At 45.9% G+C, this 20824-nt stretch overlaps 1 protein-coding gene across 2 annotated transcripts; it reads right to left on the bottom strand.

Moving 5' to 3' along the window:
• Nucleotides 1-3479: 3479 nt before the first annotated feature.
• On the bottom strand, nucleotides 3480-19657 carry LOC106887534 (carnosine N-methyltransferase 2). 2 transcript variants are annotated; one of them, XM_014941125.1, is made up of 9 exons: nucleotides 19562-19657; nucleotides 17852-18129; nucleotides 15481-15542; nucleotides 13871-14009; nucleotides 9905-9957; nucleotides 6417-6524; nucleotides 6182-6312; nucleotides 5049-5142; nucleotides 3480-4618 (listed from the first exon to the last, which is right to left on the bottom strand). In XM_014941125.1, the coding sequence occupies exons 2-9, from the start codon at nucleotides 17875-17877 to the stop codon at nucleotides 4263-4265; spliced, it is 969 nt and encodes a 322-aa protein (XP_014796611.1). In that variant the 5' UTR covers nucleotides 17878-18129; nucleotides 19562-19657; the 3' UTR covers nucleotides 3480-4262. The 2 variants fall into 2 exon arrangements, with proteins under 2 accessions (XP_014796611.1, XP_014796610.1); XM_014941124.1 differs by lacking the exons at nucleotides 13871-14009; nucleotides 15481-15542; nucleotides 17852-18129; nucleotides 19562-19657 and adding an exon at nucleotides 11761-12512.
• Nucleotides 19658-20824: the final 1167 nt, after the last annotated feature.

Consider the following 20824-nt stretch of genomic DNA (forward strand, 5'->3'; position numbering starts at 1 on the left):
TCCTAACACTAGTACATGGAGGTACAACCAGCAGCTTCAGGGAAATTTTTCTGGCCTTTGCTGCCTTCTTTGCTGGATACAGAACACATGGACATGGTTCATGTTTTGTGTCACCTGGACTAATTCCATCAAAAGCCCCTGCATGTCAAACTCACAGTTACTCCTGTCCTCCCCATCATAAAAGGCCTTTAGAAAGGTCATTCCCTCAAGAAACCCAAATACTGTGCAGAGCAAGGACTCTGAAAATATTTGCAAGGAAGCAATTCTGAACCAACCAATTTGGTGTGTTTATTTATGAAGAATGCACAGGGTACCCAAAGATTTTCTGCACCCCTGATATAAACTTCAACAGATTTCTGTGGGCAAATACTGGAGGGGGAGGGGGGGAGAAGTTCAGCTTCTTTATTTTTATGTTGTGCTCCCTGATTGAGGTTAGGCTTAACCTTTTCAATATGTGCTCCCATACTTTAGTGAGCTTGTCTTTTAATGGGACTATTCAGAAATAAGGTATTAGATTTTCTAGTTCCTGTGCTATCTTCATTCCCCTGATAATGTTCATGGGTAGAGAAGCCTTAACATTCATTACGAAGGCAAACCAAGCCCCGAGGTTGGAACTAGATTCTTAAGGTCCCTTCCAACCCAAACTGTTCTATGATTCTATGAACCTGCAACTGTTCCATTTTAAAATAATGCAGTTTGGGGTTTGTAGGCATTACTTCTACTCCAGAGCACACACGGCAGCTTCGTTATCCACAAAAGCATTCACTCCAGGCTGGAACAAGCTGTTGTGCTGTCAGAGCAGCACAGATCCCTCAGGGAGCCACCGACCTGCTCCTTGCTAACTACAGCACTGGGAACTGCCATGAAACTCATTGCTGAGTCGGGCTCCTCCTGGACTGAGGTCAGCAAGGTTAATTCAGCTCAAAGCTGAAGCAGAAGCAACCTCATCCTCCTGACATCCCTTTCTTTATGTTTTCCTCCCCTGGTCAACCACAGCACCTCATTAGCTGTGTGCAGACCTGTGCTCGAGGTGCAGCACGTCAGCCGTTGAGTAGGGAAAGAAAAGCAACCCAGGAGCAAATTTTCTGGCACCAATGCTGTGCGATCATAACGGTTTGATAAGTACCAAAAAAAATGATTCTGCTGCAGAAAAAAAAAAAAGGGTGAAATGCGGCGAAAATCACAGAATCACAGAATCTTCTAGATTGGAAGGGACCTTAAAGATCATCTTGTCCAACCATCAACCTAACTGACAAAAATAGACACCCGCACGACAAACAAGAAGCATCACCATCACTAAACCATACCTCCTAGCACTACATCAACCTGTCTTTTGAACACCTCCAGGGATGGTGCCTCAACCACCTCCCTGGGCAGCCCATTCCAATGTCTGATAACCCTTTCAGTGATAAAATTTTTCCTAATATCCATCCTGAACCTCCCTTGGCACAACTTGAGGCCATTTCCTCTAGTCCTGTCACCTGTGACTTGGGAGAAGAGACCGACCCTGGCTTTCCAAACCCTCCTTTCAGGTAGTTGTAGAGAGCAATAAGGTCTCCCCTCAGCCTCCTCTTCTCCAGGCTGAATAACCCCAGCTCCCTCAGCCTCTCCTCATAAGACTTGTGCTCCAAATGAAATGCGGTGGCCCAGCAGAGAATCCAGAGATGAGCCTGTGCATCATTCGCCTGCCCGGCTGCTTGGCTCTGTTTCTTCAGCTCAGCATCTCAAGCGCTTTGGGAGGCAGCTTCCATCCGCTGGCTGCTGCAGCCCTCTCGTGGCCACACAGCCCCAGCCGGGCTCCGGCACAGGCCCCAAATTCTGTGTGGGAGGACAGCCTATTTTTTTGTTAAAAGGCACAACAAACAGTTATTAAATAGCACGTTCATCCAAGAACGAATATATAAATAAACGGAGCAGACGCTTCGGAGAGTATTTGTTCCAGGTGTACAAGCAGTCGTTCTTAAATGACTTAGCTTTTCAGGAATCAAAAGAAAAATTACAGATAAAGCTTTAAGCAGCCGTGTTTTTAATGGGGTACCCTGTTTCATCTCCCCAGGCTGTCACTAAACAGTCTCCTTTGAAGTGCTCCTTTTCTTTTGAGCATTTGCACATCGATTTAAAATGGTGTGGGTAAATTTTGCGCTCACGTGTTTTGCTGAGTATCTGCTTACTGGAAATGTGTCTCTCTGCTCAGAAAACTGCAAGGAGGGGTGAAAATCTCTTGGGTTGGAAGAGATCTGGGGGAACTTGGGCTGTTCCAAATGGCTGCAAAGACTAACAGGGAAAAGGTTCTTTGGAACTTGAAAAGCAAGCCTGTATTTTTGGTATAATTTGTTTTTCCTTTTTAATCTACCAGGTAGAGACAGAGACATCACTAATATATGGAAATTAATAGTGGGAATTAATAGTGGAAGGAGCACATGGATGGGAGCAGTGCTGAGAGCCCATCCGACACCCCAGCTGTGCACTCCCTGCCCAGCACTGTCAGCAAACACAATCAAAGGGAACACCTATAGAATAAAAAATAAAATGGATCAAAAACTAAAAGCTTGTGCATGGGTGTGGGGCACTCTGGAGGAGGTTGTCCACTTTTGATTGATGTTTCTTAGACTGAGAGCAATAGTACTTACAGACCAGAGGGCTGCAGTCCTGCCAGAGGGATGATGTTATGCTATGGTTTTCCTATTCCTTTCCTCTTCTTCTCCTTACAGCAGCTTTAGAGGAAACATCTGCAGGAGGAATGGCTGTATTTTTAAAGAAAGATACAGAAAAAAACAACCAAAAAACCAAATAACAACAACAAAACCCACCAAAAATCCCAAAGCACAAAGTGGAGCCACAATGACTGTATGAGCTGACATTACTTTTTCAGGTGGGGGTGCTGCTACCTCTGGCAGCATCCGGGCAGAGAGATGGGGTTTAGCAGGATCAGCTGGATGCTAGGTGACAATGACATCTACAATGAGGCTGGTAGGACTTTAGACCCTTTCCACCCATGTGCCCAGCCCAAGATTTGCACAGCACCATGGCCCTAAATGCAGCACCAAATCCCACTGGTGTCCCATGCAGGATCTCCCTTCCCAGGCAACTAGCCTGGCAGCACCTTCTTCATCCCTCTAAACACCATGTGGAAATAGCCTTAACTTACCTATGCCCTCTAAACACCTCAGCACCATGTGGAAATAGCCTTAACTTACCTATGTTAACATCTTAACCACATCCATTGTAGTTCAGCAATGTAGGTGGTGTGCTGAGGTGATGCTGCTTTGAGTGAGCCAAGCCACCTCCCATGGTCGCAGCACAAGGAGGAGCTGCAGCTCACTTCCAGCACTTCCACAGCCATGGATTCATCTCTCTCACTTACAAGAAACCCTCAATGCATCCATAAAACAGTATTTTGCATTTTTATTGGTTTTAACTAAATAGCCTCCTCACTCTTCGTTTTCTGTAAGCCCATACATACACAAGAAGATGGGACCTTTTTTTGGTTTAAAATTGCTTTTATTTTATATGGAGAAAAACAGTAGTAAGAAAGTAACAAAATTAATACTTGCCTGAAGGAGCACGGGGCAAGTATCATCCTGGGATCCAAAAAATTCTCCAAACAAAAAAGGCTGATAAATTTTTAAGACATGTCTATACTTTGAGACGCTGAGATGTTTGTGGCAGTAAATACCTAGGCTGATGAAATCATGTAAAATATCTTGGTGCGGAGTGTCTTACAGCTCAAGTCAGGGTGCAGTGAGGCACATTACTTGGGTGCAGAGCAGCAGGGACACCTTGCTGGGTTTGTCATGGTGCAGCTGGAAGCACTGGGTCTGTACGCAGCCAAAACGGGGGCTGCAGCCTCCTCCTGGCTGCAAAGCAGCATCTGGTCATATAGACATGTCTTTAGGTACGTAAACATGCTGGCTATATAGAAAAGTGGAAATCCCAGTGTCAAAAGCACAGACAGGATGCATACTGTTAAAAAAAAAAGCAACTCCATGTAGGCTTTTAGTGAGATGGAGCTCTGGAAAACATTCTCCTAGGGCTGGACTAAATAGCCAGGGTGAATCTTGGCCCTGGTGACCTGTGTGGGACAAAGAGCTCATCCCCAGTGTCACAGTGCCCATTGGCCCTGGCTGGGAATGGGAGGCTGTGGCTGAGCCCCACTTTCTTACCTTCTTGCCTGCAAGTGGCCTTCTTCCTACACTATGTCCTTCTGCCAACACATTGTCCCTATGCCCACCCTAACTTGTCTTCTGCAGTTGGTCCAGACTCTAGGATTCAACCACAATCATACTCAAGTTGTTGCTGAAGATGATCCTCCCGTCCTTGTTGCTGCTGCACTCGGGCTGGCAGAGAGCCTCCTGCAGCTGCCGCCGCAGTCCCGGGGGGGCAGTGCCCAGGAAGTTTTTTGTCCCCGTCAGGAAGTCCATCATGTGGCCTCCAACCGGGTCCCCCTCGATAAAGCACTCGGTGATATCCCAGCCTGACGGGAACTCATAAACGCGGTATTCAACCCCCAGTCTCTTCAAAACATCTGTGATGCCACTGGAGGTGACGTAGTGGCCGCTGTCGGTGGAAGGCAAGCAGTGTCTGTGATTCTTCCATAAGCTGGCCCATCCGCTGCTGTCTGCCAGAGCAGGAGGGAAGGTCATTTTTGCAAAGCCAAAGCAGTTGAACACCAGCTAATGCAACTACTAAACGATTTTGAAATGCTGATTTCACCGTGATAGATCGTTGACCCTCATTCATGAATAGCCACCCTTCTCTCCAGCCAGTAATTTCACAGCAGGAGGTCTCTGTGAAGTACGGAGCAATTCATCTACTCCATAAGCAGAGAAGCAAGAGCACTAAGACTATGCCTAAGTGGTCCCATCAGACACTGGGGTCCAAGAGGCTAAGACCAAGATTGTGTGCTCCCTATGAAATACAGTGTTTGCTTAATTTAATTCCTATAGAATAAACACAACTGAAATTGTGAGACAAATATTTGTGGCGTGCATACTTCTAAGCTCTTCAAAACACCAACAATGAAGCAAAAAATAAAGGGCTCCTCTTACCTGATAAAATTATGATCAGGAGTTTACCATGATGGTCGAGGCAGCTGTGGAAAAACTTGATAGTATTGTGAATATCTTCCACTCGGTACAGCATCTAGACATGATAGAGTGACACACAGCTGTTACTCCTCCTCTACAGCGCAATGGCCCTTCAAAGGCTTAAACCCTTTCTCTATAGAGTGGGTTCAAATTATTTCCCAGTTACTTCCCAGCCTGTCCTGACTCAGAACGCAAGTTTAGGGATGCCCCATGGGACTGAGCATCACCAGATCTCCACTGGCACCAACAGCCTGGGTTCGGACGCAGGAACCCTTTGCTCAGCCTCAGCCACCAGCTGGATGCTGACCTGCCTGACACTGTCCTTCAAGCCCAGCGCAGTTTTATGGTTGGAAAATATGTGCAGAGGGAAGTTGCTTGGTTTCTGCGGCTGGTCCTTATCACCAGGGGCATTTCTGGGACATGTCTGGGTCGTGGGCAGGCTAGATATCTTCCAGACACTGAGGAGTTTGCACTAGGATAAAGCAGGACTTGTCTCAAAGGCTGCCCTTGGGACTCCTAAATTAGTCCTTGACCCAGCCACCAAACCCCTGAAACACTTTCCAGTTGTGAAATCAGCTCTTATGCAATGAAAGCAAAATGAAATAAAAGCAAAATGATGTAAAACCCACTAAAGCAAGAGATTAACAGATTTTTTACAAAATGTAACTGGCACATACAACATCACTGTCATCAGCAGCAGAGACACAGCAGCATAATTTCTGACCCAAAACCTGACACAGGTGTTTGTTCATTAACCCTTCCCTTCAGTGCCATCCAAACTACTCTGATAAGGCAGAAAAAGTGAAGGTTTTTTTTTGCAGCAGCAAAGCATAATTGTTGGTCTTCCTGTGATGTGTGATGGCCTGAGACTCATCCTGGTTTATTACCCACCATACACAGTTAAACCAGTACAAGCCAGAGACCAAAACCAGGATGGCCAGCAAATGAAATTTCATGTTTGTAGAGCTGCTGGAGAAGTTAGAGCTCCTGGGAGAACTGTGCTCAGCTCTGGTCTCCCTAACTTCACTCATACAGCAGAACAGGAAAGGGGTAGTTAAAGCTAATAGTCCTAGATCAAAGCAATACTCCATTACCTGGATCATATGGATGAAGTCAAATTTCTTATGTGTGCCTCTCTCTTTCACCTCTTGTTCATACTCCGAGGAAGTGAGCTGGTGCCAAATGAAGGAGACATTCTGCAGGTCTGGAGCTTGATTCACCAACTCTGTTTTCAAAAGTAGAAGGGAAACATGAATTTCCCCAACCAGCAGAAAAACTCACTGTTCAAATCAATGGTCCTCACTACACCCCAGGCAGGTATAGCCTTACCTTTGTAAGCTGCCACATGCTGTGGGTTGGGCTCTATGATTTCATTGTCAATAAAGACCCCCGGGTGCGCAGCCTGCAGTATCCTGATCATTTTCAAATCCTGTTCACCTGTTCAACAAACACAAATAAATAAGAGCCGTTTAGATGTGGTGTTGGGGGATATGGTGTAGGGGAGAACTTTGTAGAGTAGGGTAGATGGTTGGACTCGATGATCCCAAGGGTGTCTTCCAACCTAGACGATTCTATGATTCTATGAAATTCATTACTTTAAAAAATATGTAAATGAGATGAAAGGACGCTGGTGCACCTGCTGCCTCAGCTGCCAAGAAATCACAGAATCATAGAATTGCCCAGGTTGGAAGGGACCTTTAAGATCACCGAGTCCAAACATCAACCCAACACTGGCAAAAACCATCACCAAATCATATGGCTAAGCACTATGTCTACCTATCTTTTAAATACTTCCAGGAAATGGTCCAAGTAGAAGTGAGGCACTGTCTACTGTAGCATCTAACCCCGTGATAGTCTTACCATGACATCTTACAGCTCAAGGTAACATCTATTTACAGATAAGCCTAAGAACAAGGAAGAGATAAGCAGCACAGAAACCTGCTAATGGCAATACTCTGGGTCATGGGACAGACTGGTCAAAAAAATCGAAGAGCAATGTTTAAAAAAACAAGCAGGAAGCATTAGTTTTCAACCAAAAGGCAAAGTTTGAATGATGGCAAGGAGGGAGTCAGCACAGCTCTGCAACTTCAGTGTGGCACAGGGTGATCTGTGCCTTTGGCACTGCCCTGGGGAGGAGGTGGCTGCTCTGCTGCTGGTGTGACACAGCTTGGGGACCGCATGGCAAGAAGAAAGACCCATCAACATGCAGTACCTGGGGTCTTTGCTCCTTGGGACCAGCCACATGGTCTCAGCTCAGTTAGGCATCTCCTAACTATTTGCTATCTGGGCATTGCAAATAGAGACTCATGTATTTGTGTGTAGGTGCCCTGAAAATTTAGCTATTGGTGCTCCTCTGTTGCTGTCTGAGCTCTGGAGGAGCAAGTGGCAATCTGTCCTTCTGTCCTAGGAAATTCCCAGCCTCTTTTGAGGTGATGCAGGTCACTTGTTTTCTCTCAGAAAGTCTGCAATACGCCAAGTGTACAAAGTCCATCTGGTTCATCTGGGACTATGGAAGTAAACAGCAGAGGTGGCCACCTTGAGTGGACCTTTGTGAGGATCCTGTGTGTAGCGGATGGTGGGGCCCAAAATAGTCCTGCCCCTGCAAATGTCACACACAGAGGGCTTGACACGAGATACTGCAACTTCCCCAGCCTTTCAGCTGATGTACCAGCTGTGAGCAAAGTCGTCATCTTTGGCAGGTGCTGCAGTAAATAGAATTAAAGGAGGGAAATATCAGTCATGCCAACACTATGGGGACATCCAAGGAAGGACGGATCTTTTGAAATTGGAGAAAAACACTCAAGACTCCTGAGGAATGCAGTGGCAGCGGTGCAGAGCTAGCCAAAGGCAGAAAAAGAGGCTGTGGCTCCATCTGCTGAAGGTGGGTACATGGACCAATGTTGTTGACACCGGTATTTCAAGGAAGCAGCTGAGTCACTTTAGACAGCCCTAAATGCCAGTTAGTATGTGCCTGGGGTAGGAAACACCACCGATCAGAAGTGCTGACGTGGGCTTCCCACAGGCTCAGGGCAGACAGGAGGCAGAGCATCGCTGCCCTGTGCCCTGGAGCCACTGGTGGCAAACAGGGATATCGACAGCAAAGGGGTATTTTAAAAGTTGTTTAGGGATTTTTGGGGTTGTTTTGTTTTGTTTTTTTTCCCCACACCCTGTAAAATGCCCTATCCAATCTATGCAAGAGCAGGTAATAACATCCTCAACCAGGATGTTTACAAAAACACAGTGAAATAGAGGAACTCTGCTCCACCTTGCCCGCCAGCAACAACCCTTCAGCAGTAATCACAGCAAGGTATTCCAGAAACAGGAGTAAAACCCCTCTGCAAGCAGCAGCCACCCTGGCACTAACTGGGAGGCTACAGCTGAGATAGTTAAACCAGCCCCAGGACAGCATGGGGTGAATGAGAAGATGTGATCTGAACCAGACAACAGTCCTTCAGGATGTGGAGTTGGTCACTAATCCCCATTAATGTTTTCGTCAACTAAACTAATTCTGGGAGCTCTGTGAAATCAGAGTCCAAGCCTGGAAAGGTCAGGGATCAGATATAACCTTTTGCTCCATGCCATCCTAGCTCACACCCTGCCCAGCCTCAGGAGTTCAGCTCTTGCAGCCGTGGGCAAGCTGAGGAGGTGGGAGTCTGTGCCCCTGCCCTGGTATCTCCGAGGGGCAGCTACCCAGGAAACACAGGAAATTTTAGATTTTTTTTATTGTTCCATTAAAACACCTTCTGAAGAGGAAATAAGGAAAAATGAGAACGGTGCAAAAAGTTCATTTTTCCCTTGTGCTTTCTTGGAGTCAGAATTTTGGTTTTATATTACTTAATGAAAATGGAGTGTGATTGAGAACTGAATGATTTCTTCCTCCTTGCTTTCTCATATAGTCCAACATATTCCCAACTGGGGGGAGCAATTCAGTGCTATTTCTCTCTTATTTGGGAAAACAAGCAAAAAAAAAAAGTGAGAAAAATACTTTCATTTGAAAGCATTAACACTGAAAATTCAGCTGAAAATAGGTTTTAAAGCAAAAGAAAACTCTGACAAATCATACTGCCACTTGTATTCTCTAGTTTTTATTTTCTTCCACTTTTCCTAGGAGCAAAGTTGGATGTTTTACCACTTTTTTTTTTTTTAAACACAAATTTATTTAGAACAGCTTTAAAGCCATTTTTCCAAAATATTGTTTCTCTCTGGGGGAAAATATCATTTGCAGTTAAATCTTACTTATCAATGGATAAAAACACAGTAGTAACAAAGAAACACAACTTGAAAAAGCTGCCGAGGTGCCATGCTAATGGTTAAGCCCAGCTGGTTTTGCACCACCTGGAGCAGACCATCACCCAGATTTGGCCTCTGGGATCCCTAAAGGCAAAGCAAAACAAGAGATCCCTTCAGGTGGGATATTCTAAGACAGGACCTTGGATGGAACCAACCTCTTGGATGTCTCTAGTTCTCCCTGATGAGGTTTGAAGGCGCTCTTGTACCTAACCTGGAAGCAGGACCCCTTGCTTTGAGACATGTAAAATCAGGTGAGAGTCATCAAGAGGCAGAGACTAAGCTAAAATCATCACACTCATCAGAAAAATTTAAGCAGCAGCAGTGTTTCAGATGAGAGATGGGGAAGGAAAGGAGGGAGCATCACTCATCCCAGCTCCACACCCTGTTTTCCGTTCTCTGCTTCGATGGGAAAGGCTGTTACTAATGTCTGAGTAGTTCTCCCCCTTGCTCAAAACTTTGGAATCACTTCCTACTACACATAAGGCCCCCCGGTCCTCCGGCACCAGTGGTGCTGCCAGGCTCCTTACCTGTGCCGCTTCCAACTCCCAGGACATTTATAGTCGATTTTCCGATGCCGAGACTGAAACGATAAGTGCACGTTACTTAACCACACTAAGTCACACAACTTCACGTTTTAATTCTAATATCTTGGATGCGGGGACATTGGGATAGAAATCCAAGCATCCCTTTGGAGCCCAGCTATAACCAGCCCCATATTAGCAGGCTCATATTTCAAAGTATAGTAGACATCAGGTTATAGTGTTTCTCCTCCTCTGCCAGAGAGTTTTCTCCAAGCTGTGGCTGGCACCATGCAAAAAGGCCTGGGTGAACCCCAGAGTGAAGGGTTCCTTTTGGGGACACCAGGGTTGTGCCTGGCTGTGATGGGCATCCCTCCCACCGCGCCTGTCTGCAGGGACAAGGTAAGATGGGATGAAACCTCTGCACCCTCGGGAGGCAAAGTCTGGTTTCCCAATATTGGCTATAAATGGCCAGAAAAAAAATAAAAAAGACCAGGCTATCCAGATGACCAGAAACCCTCTCTTTTCAATATTCATCTTCGTTTGAAATTGGGAGGAAGGTCAAAATCTCCAATAATTTTTATCTTACAAAAAATTACTTCTGAAAAGATCCAAAAAACCACATCCAACCTTGTGTCTCCTAAAAGAATATTTAATAACAGCCTGGCTCAAGAATGAGAAGCCTGGGCTCGAGGCACCTCATTGCTGTGACATGCTTTATGGTCTTATTTTGCTCTCGGGCATGGACTGCACGGAGGGATTGAGTTACACAATCTCAGGAGATGCTGCAGCAATGATTCAACAAGAGGAGAGAGAGTAGTAAATCCTGTGGGGTGTGAACTAGTCAAGGAGCCCTAGCCCTAATGAGGGTTAAGACCCTTTGACAGACCTACAATCAACAACAATCAACATAGGAAGCTGCAATGTTTTGCATTGTTTAAAATGCACAGAAATATTTTTTTTTAATTTCAAATTTCCCAATACAATTTACCTTTTAGTTATTATTTCCACTGCTTATTTTTTTTTTATCTATATCTGGCCTGGACTCGCCTGCCTAAATTTTTTTCACAGTGGAGAATACAGTTTTCATAACACCCAAAAATTAGCCAAATTTGAAAGACCTTATTTCAAATTTCCCAATTCAACTTACCTTTTAGTTATTATTTCCACTGCTTATTTTTTTTTTATCTATATCTGGCCTGGACTCGCCTGCCTAAATTTTTTTCACAGTGGAGAATACAGTTTTCATAACACCCAAAAATTAGCCAAATTTGAAAGACCTTTCTTGTGGTTTGGATCTAGGCTGCTCTAAAACTTATCTGCAGTCATCCAGGCTTAATACATTACATCAATAGTTCACAAAACTGATTATCATTTGGTACTTAAGCAATGCAAATCGACTTAGGATAGAAATAAGGAGGTCTTAGGGGATTGAGAAAACCAAGAATTAGTCACTAGAAGAGAATTAGAGATGTGTTTCTCTTTGGACTGATGTATGATGAAGTCCCAAAAGCAGGCAGAGAGCACAAGAGAGAGCTTTCTTTTAAGAAAAACAAACAACAAAAAAAACCCCTTTAATCCTTGGAAAATCAGCTAATGAAAAGAGATGGATGTGAAAATGCAGTCTTGATTCTTTCCTTAGCATAAGCTGAGAGGCAGCACAGCGTATTAATTGAAATAGCATGTATTTTGGAGTTGTTAAAAAGAATATCCTAAAGACCGCTATTAGGGGACTTAAAATTGAAAAACATTAGAAGTCCATTCATGCCCCAGAAAAATCCTTAAACACGTTTGCTGACCCATGTGGCAGGTTGCCCTCCCAAGATAACAGGTGGCTTTCCCACTTTAGTGGAATCTCTCCTTACCCAGCCATAATCTTGGGCATTTCTTCCTTGTTGAACTCATCCATGCACTGATGTTCGGTTGAATGATCCAAAAATGTCTTAAAGGCTTCTACGTACTCCTCAGCTGTAAGACTTCTCATGGAAGGGATCACATACAGCTCTTGAGGAATAAATGTAAATGGTGTGTTAGCAACTTCAAGGCAAATGAGGGATCAAAGCACTTACCTCGTGGAAGAAACCCAGCCCAACCCAACCACAGCCAGAGATTTGGGAAGACAGCACAGAGGACGCATGGCCCAGGGGCTGTCCATGCAGGTGGGCTCATGTGAACGCTTTCCAACATGTTCACATTCAGGGTTGGAAAATTATTCTTAGATGCCTTTTGACATCAGCGTATTTGTTAAGTTCCTCATTACTACAGGTCAGCCTGAGGAAGCTGTCCCAAAATTAGCCAGATATGGGGTACTCGGTTTGCTGAAAGGGAGGTAACTGGAGTGTTTTTTTGTAAGACTCAAGGCAAGAAGGTGAAGGGAATCACACAGCGGGTCCAGACCTGAGGGAGACATCGCTCTCTCATGTGCTGGCATAACTGAAACCACCAGCTGTTGGCAGACGTGCTGTTAGGGGTGATGCAACACAAAAACTGCCACGGGCACCTGAAGCAAAAATAGCCAACACTGTGCACCTCATTTCTGACTCTTGCTGGCGTGGGACTGCAATGCACTGCCAGGGAGGGGGAGTCCCCGCTGGGAACTGCAGCTGGTGGCCAGGAGGGCAATCCATAGCTAAAGCATTTCATCCCAATGGGCTCATGCTCAAACGACAAGGTAAGATGGGATGAAACCTCTGCACCCTCGGGAGGCAAAGTCTGGTTTCCCAATATTGGCTATAAATGGCCAGAAAAAAAATAAAAAAGACCAGGCTATCCAGATGACCAGAAACCCTCTCTTTTCAATATTCATCTTCGTTTGAAATTGGGAGGAAGGTCAAAATCTCCAATAATTTTTATCTTACAAAAAATTACTTCTGAAAAGATCCAAAAAACCACATCCAACCTTGTGTCTCCTAAAAGAATATTTAATAACAGCCTGGCTCAAGAATGAGAAGCCTGGGCTCGAGGCACCTCATTGCTGTGACATGCTTTATGGTCTTATTTTGCTCTCGGGCATGGACTGCACGGAGGGATTGAGTTACACAATCTCAGGAGATGCTGCAGCAATGATTCAACAAGAGGAGAGAGAGTAGTAAATCCTGTGGGGTGTGAACTAGTCAAGGAGCCCTAGCCCTAATGAGGGTTAAGACCCTTTGACAGACCTACAATCAACAACAATCAACATAGGAAGCTGCAATGTTTTTCATTGTTTAAAATGCACAGAAATATTTTTTTTTAATTTCAAATTTCCCAATACAATTTACCTTTTAGTTATTATTTCCACTGCTTATTTTTTTTTTATCTATATCTGGCCTGGACTCGCCTGCCTAAATTTTTTTCACAGTGGAGAATACAGTTTTCATAACACCCAAAAATTAGCCAAATTTGAAAGACCTTTCTTGTGGTTTGGATCTAGGCTGCTCTAAAACTTATCTGCAGTCATCCAGGCTTAATACATTACATCAATAGTTCACAAAACTGATTATCATTTGGTACTTAAGCAATGCAAATCGACTTAGGATAGAAATAAGGAGGTCTTAGGGGATTGAGAAAACCAAGAATTAGTCACTAGAAGAGAATTAGAGATGTATTTCTCTTTGGACTGATGTATGATGAAGTCCCAAAAGCAGGCAGAGAGCACAAGAGAGAGCTTTCTTTTAAGAAAAACAAACAACAAAAAAAACCCCTTTAATCCTTGGAAAATCAGCTAATGAAAAGAGATGGATGTGAAAATGCAGTCATGATTCTTTCCTTAGCATAAGCTGAAAGGCAGCACAGCGTATTAATTGAAATAGCATGTATTTTGGAGTTGTTAAAAAGAATATCCTAAAGACCGCTATTAGGGGACTTAAAATTGAAAAACATTAGAAGTCCATTCATGCCCCAGAAAAATCCTTAAACACATTTTCTGACCCATGTGGGAGGTTGCCCTCCCAAGATAACAGATGGCTTTCCCACTTTAGTGGAATTGCTCCTTACCCAGCCATAATCTTGGGCATTTCTTCCTTGTTGAACTCATCCATGCACTGATGTTCGGTTGAATGATCCAAAAATGTCTTAAAGGCTTCTACGTACTCCTCAGCTGTAAGACTTCTCATGGAAGGGATCACATACAGCTCTTGAGGAATAAATGTAAATGGTGTGTTAGCAACTTCAAGGCAAATGAGAGATCAAAGCACTTACCTCGTGGAAGAAACCCAGCCCAACCCAACCACAGCCAGAGATTTGGGAAGACAGCACAGAGGACGCATGGCCCAGGGGCTGTCCATGCAGGTGGGCTCATGTGAACGCTTTCCAACATGTTCACATTCAGGGTTGGAAAATTATTCTTAGATGCCTTTTGACATCAGAGTATTTGTTAAGTTCCTCGTTACTACAGGTCAGCCTGAGAAAACTGTCCCAAAATTAGCCAGATGTGGGGTACTCGGTTTGCTGAAAGGGAGGTAACTGGAGTGTTTTTTTGTAAGACTCAAGGCAAGAAGGTGAAGGGAATCACACAGCGGGTCCAGACCTGAGGGAGACATCGCTCTCTCATGTGCTGGCATAACTGAAACCACCAGCTGTTGGCAGACGTGCTGTTAGGGGTGATGCAACACAAAAACTGCCACGGGCACCTGAAGCAAAAATAGCCAACACTGTGCACCTCATTTCTGACTCTTGCTGGCGTGGGACTGCAATGCACTGCCAGGGAGGGGGAGTCCCCGCTGGGAACTGCAGCTGGTGGCCAGGAGGGCAATCCATAGCTAAAGCATTTCATCCCAATGGGCTCATGCTCAAACTGGGGGCGGCTGAGACCAAGAGTTCTAGCTCTGAACCAATGCCCAGGGCTACCTAAGGGGCTGCAAGCAATTATTGCAAAAACTCGCTTTCCTGCTGTCTCCTCCTAATGGTAGCGCTGCTGCCGGGGCACAAGCTGTGGCCAACTGCTTGGGTTTGAGGAACAACAACAAGGCTAAGGCTTGAGGCTCATGAGAAGATGCCTTTCAGCTGAGCACTGGCCCTGGGGTCTATCTCAGACAGAAGGCTGCGGTAGGGAGGCAGTCACGGTGCCAGCCTCAACGTGTAAGATTAGCATTGGAAAGGTAGTATTCAATAGAAAAAAAATCAGTCTTTCCTCCTAAAAGAAATGAGGATGAAGGATAGCACTCAGCAGAACATCTTCATCCTCATTTTTGCCTTTTGAGGAACTGCTTATTTATCATCTGCTTTTAGTTGCCACTAGTAAGAAAACTTCGTATGTCTCATCTAGGACTGTGCAATCTTAAGTTGCCTCCCTGTGCCGTTTCCAAAACCACACGTTACTGGTAGCTGTGTTTTGGGTAGGTATGTAAGGAGACCCTGTGTCCAGCCCTATGGGAGGTAAAGAAATAAACATCTATCCTCAACATTTTGAACTATAGCCTAGCATAAACCTGAAATCACCTGAATTGCAGTTAGTTTAGCATCCTGTTTCTTTTTCCTTTTTTTTAAAAAATCTCTCACTCTAAAAGAATTAAAACATGTTTGTAGTGATAGCAAGCTGAGTGGGCATTTTACTTTAATCTCCTTTTTTTTTTTCTTTCTTTTTTTTTCTTTTTTCTCCCAAATACCTGAATTATCGTGTGGAGCTGTCAGAATCTCTGCTTCAAAGTTCATGCTGGGGAACCTATTCCTGTAAGGAAAGTATAGCACTTTGGTTATTTGAAGAACCTGTATGCTGGTTTTGAAGCTGCATTGAAAATGCAGAACAAAAGGAAGATGCTCCAGGACAAATTTTCCTCGCCTGGTAAGCAATACTGTTTGTTTTCTTTTACTGAAATAAAGAAAGTCAAAAGTTCTTGGCTGGCTGATCACCCACAGGTATCAGCAGTGGACTGGCCACCTGCACCAGGGCTTGTCTGAGGTGCATTGTGGAGGATTTTTCCTTCCTCTGAGGAATCGTTAACCAGTCAATACAGTGGAAGAAGGCATTAGACTAACTGGTATTACACACTCTGTGAAAAATTAAATCAAAAATGTAGGAGAAGAAATAGCAGTGAAATTAGGAAAAGCTTGTAGTAAGCTTCAGTGTCTGAAGTGCTGAAAGGTCTGCTTGGCCAAATGTTTCCGGGACCTTTTTGCTTTGCTGCTTTTTACTTTTTAAACTTCAGTTTTTCCTGGCTGTGAATATTACATTGGATAACTTGTAGAAGGCACAGGACTCAAAAGGCAAAAGTCAAAGAGGTCATTTGACCATAAATGTTTTCATTTAGTCATATTTTTTTCTTTTTTAGTTTAGGGGGTTTTGTGAAGTTTCCCAGCAACGAAGTCCCACCTTCATTTTCCTTTGACAATGTGCCTCATCTATAAAATAGGGATGAGGTGCCACTAGCAAAAGGAAGGGGAGAAATTAAATAGGAGCAAGGACCTCACTCCTGCAAATAAAATGTTGGGGTGAGGCTACCTGTGCAAGGGGAATAGTCATCTTCTGGCTAACCACATTTCAGCATCGGGATGCACAGCAAGCCTTTGGGGTGATATTCCTGTGTAACCTGAGTTTAGACACGTTGCTGCTTCCAAAGATTTGCCATTAGAAAAAGCTTCATGAGAAGCAGTCTGCAATAGCAGTAAGCAGCCCCCAAGTCCCTTCTACCCCTGCATGAATAAGAAACAAGCCAGGAGGTGGAAAAGAAGAAAGGGAGTCTTGCAGTAGGGCTTTGAGATGCAATATGTGCATCATCTGTGCTAGCAGATAGCGAGGAAGTGGCCACATGTGCAAACAGTGCACTGTTTTGATGGACAAATCCACTAAGGTGAACCAGAAGCCTCAGAGATGCTGGGGCGCTGCCAGAGTCCTGCAAGACCAGGTTGATCTCATCTGAGTCCACTGCCAAAGTCACGTACCTGGCTCCCATGACGTACATCAAAGGTCTCTGTTCCATCACCCTGACCTCACCTCTCCCCAGAAGAAAAAAAATCTCACAGAAATTCAGCAAACAAGCCTGAACTCAGCCCACCTCCGTAAGCTCCAGCTTGGCTGGAGGCCAGTCCCTCCAATTCCCACTCAACCCTTTGACCTCTTCAATATCTGCCTGTCAAAAGAGAGGACTACTTTGTCCTCTCAGTTGGCTGAACTGAGCAAGGTGGTTTTCAGAATAAATCCCCCAGTAAAATGCTGAGGGGTAGCCTGGCTTCCTCTGTGCAGAGGAACTGCTCACAGGGTCCAGGGACACAAACTCCATTTCTGACCGGTCAAACATTTCCAGCCATCCCAGGAGATCTGTCAGGTGACCTGGACAGACTGCACCACAAGCATGTGCTGGGATGGATGATGCCAAGATAACTGTTCCACTGACACTTTTGCCATTTCCCCCCAGGCAGGGCTCAAGACTGATTAACGCTTGCTGCTGGGAAGGTGACACAGGCTCACTCATCGCTGGGGACAAATGGGCTTCCTCTAAAATCTGCCTTAAAAATCTAGCCTTGGTGTGAAAATTGACTGCAGTGCTCTGGGCTGGTGCTACCCATCCCAAGACCCCGGTACCTGACAGCAGGACCAAAGCAGTGACTGCCAGGGAGTGAGATGCTTGTAGGCATCTCAGGGGTTCTTCTGCAGCTCCTGGCTAAGTCAGAGCTCGCCGTTAGCAGGGTTAAACATCTTCCCCTCTGAACTGAGGAGATTGCATTAGGGACTGCAGGTGCAGGGCACAGGGGGAATTCCCAGCGTCACTTCAAGTGCTGCAGCACCTTAAAGTTGAAAAAGTTATTAAATTCAAGATGTTTCTAGCAAAACAAACTGCACAAACATCTTCATATCTCATCATTGCCATTACACCTCAACTTAGGCTGCTAAGGGGCTGAAGGTCTCCTCACAAAGGCTTGCTTAACCCCTATCCCTGCCAGGACATGAGCACATCAACCTTTACTCCCACCTTACACACCTGTGGCACAGGGATAGTGGGGGCTGGTGTGGAAGCCCACACCCTTCCAAAATCCACCTACCTCTTCATCTCCGTGGCCGGATCCATGGTGGGGATGGGTGCCGTGCTTGGGGGGATGGCAGCTGGGCAGGGGGGCTGTTGCCTGACCCTATGTGAGCATGTCCACCAGCCGGGGTGCTGGCGGTGGCCCCGGCGTGTGGCCGGTGCCTGTGGGGACAGGAGGCGTCACTGGAGCGAGAAGGGGAAACCCGAGCCCCGCGGGGAAGGACCAAGGGGCCGGGGCAGGCGATGCACAGGGCCTGACGTCCACGGGGCTGGACTCATGGCACGGGAGCTGCGCTGCTTCCAAAGGGAAAAAGAAAAAAAAATAAAAAAATAATAAAAGGACAGATTGAGATTTCCAAACCTTTAAAACCTGAGTGGAAGTGGCAGAGGGGTGTCAGCCGGCACCAGGCAGACTCAGGGGCCATTTCCATCTGCTTTTTAATTTGCTTTGAACCCTGGTCTCCCTCATGCTCGCTGCCCTGGGCAAGAGGAGATGCTTCCCTGCATCCTTTCTGTGCTGCTGCCCATGGATGCGCTGGGAGATCCCTGACAATGTTGGGGATGCACTGGGACATCCCTGCTTTCTTCAGAGAGGAGGGGCTCGCTGGCTGCCCGGACACCTGAGCAAGTGGGTTTTCCTTCTCTAATTCAAAGGGAAATGAGGCATAACAGCAGTACCAGCCAGCAGACACTGCAGCCCCACGGGCAGCTTGACCCCCCCCCGTCCCTGCCCTATCAGGGGGACAGGCAGAGAAGGTAGAGGGCAGCCAGCTCCCACCCTGCTTGCTAAACAAGCAAGGAAACATTTTTGGGGGAGAGCTGTCTGAGCCGGAGATGGCTGGAAGTCACCCAGAACGGGATGGCACAACTGGAGGTGCAGTGGTCCCTGCTACAAATACAGAGAATCCTGGGTGCTCCCTGCACCCTGATATGTCCTTTTCTCCCACAGCATCTGTAAAACTGGTGCTCCTTATAACTAAAGTCTAAGAATACACATGTAGAAAAGAAAGGATTTACTTCCAGCTGAGGTCTGGAGGTAGAAAGTGCAGCATTGGTATCCTCTCCACTCCCTTTCCCTGAAGGCAACAGGCAAAAGAGATTTAGCAGACAACAAATAAAACCTTCTCCTTTGCTGAGGCTGCTCCCCCAACCATCAACTGCCTCTGGCAGAAGGGCTGACTGAAGCCAGGTATCATGGTCTCAGGTGGAGATGATTCACCATCAACTCAGCTGTCTTCATTTATACTAAATTTAGCTTCCAAATGGGTTTACATTTTCTCCACGCCCAGGCAGGTCTGCAGCAGCATGTTGAGTTAGAAATGGCCACATCACTGCTTTTAACCAATATATTCAAATATATGTTGAAGAGAGGAAAGACCAGAACCCCCTTGCTAGCTCTAAAATGCAGATTTGGCTCCTGCTGCTGGTTCACCAGCCAGGTGGTGGTTTTGCATCAGCCATTTCCATCCCTACAAGAGATCAGCCTACCCATCCCAGCACAGACACCAGTCCCCAGACACCAAGAGTCCACTGGTGGACAACAGATTGCGTTTCTCAACCCCCCACACTGCAGCTGCAGCTCCCTCCTGTCCCCCAGCCACCTCCACCTCCAGCCACCTCCACCACCATTCCAGTTAAACCACACCACCCGCCCTGGCCCAGACACCACTCCACCCCACTATGCTACCAGGATGGACACCCCACAGGTCCCAGCAGAAAGCCCTACCTCCCTGGAGCAACAGGAGCTGTAGGGAAACCTCCAGCATCCAGGAGCTGCTGAGCCCTTGGAAACCTCCTTGTACATCCACTGGGGGCTGATAACCCTCCCTGACCCCTCCCTTGCGTCCCCCACCCCCCGGCTCCACGTAGGCACATGCCACAACTGAGCTGGCATTAGCCTACAACAACAGCCTTTGTTCCCCCCTGTGCTGGGAACAAGAGGACATTGTGGGCAGCTGCCTGCGCCGGCAGGAATTGGCGGCAGGGTGGCTTTGGAGGATGTTCCCTCCACACGCTGTGCTCGCCGTTGTTCTGGCAAGCTCGTGACTAAATCCCTTCTAAACTGTGTTTTTCGTGCAAATCGAAAAAGCTGGCTATTTTTTTCTTCCATCACTGAGATGATGGCTAAAGCTAGAGCCGGGCTGCAGCCTGAGAAAAACAAAGCAACAGTGGTTTTTTTCCCCACACGCTGTGGCTGGGGAGGTCAGGTTTGGGCTGATCCTGCAGAAATAGGTCATTCGCTTTCCCCAGGGGTGAGTCTGCCCAAGGCTGGTGTTGCCCATGGCACAGAGCCCCCTCAGTGCTCCATCAGCCCACCACAACAAGCCTCAGACCTGAGCCTTCAGGCAGGAAAGATTGAGTATTTGGAAATCGATTTTCAATTAATTTATCATGTAAATAGTGCTCAGCTGTTAGGGTGATGAATGTCAGGAAGGTCCTTGACCTTTTTTCAGAGTTACTCACTCACATTACTAGTCTATTTTTTGAGACCCACCCAGCTCCACCTAGAACAACTGATCAAGGCCCATGTAATGCAACTTTGATTTTCTCATGAGCTGAGCTCTTTTCTTCTGCAGCAGAGTTTCTTTTCTTTAAATGAAAATCTTTTCAACAGCAAGTTAGCTATTTTCCCTTTTCTCCATAGTGAAACATTTGGTACAAACACATTATTCTGCATTAGGCAAGTTCTGGTAGAGAGGAAGACAACAAGCAATTTTGTAGCACCCATTTTCCTGGTAGTTAAAGTCAAGATTTCTCATTAAAGGAAGAAATTTCTTGCATTAATCCTTTTAAATATTTAACAGCTCCTGGGAAGCAGTAGATCTTGGAATTCGAGCGATGGTATTTGTTTTTATATATGTATAGAGCTTTTTTCCTACAGGAAAAAGAATATGACTTCTGATAAGTACTGAAAAAGATAACAGAAGCAGCAGAATCCATCTCTCCCCAGGGGCAGCAGCACTCACTACTACTGAGCCCAGCTGCTCCA

This window comes from Calidris pugnax, unplaced genomic scaffold (assembly GCF_001431845.1).
Source record: "Calidris pugnax isolate Ruff unplaced genomic scaffold, ASM143184v1 scaffold60, whole genome shotgun sequence".
NCBI lineage: Eukaryota > Metazoa > Chordata > Aves > Charadriiformes > Scolopacidae > Calidris > Calidris pugnax.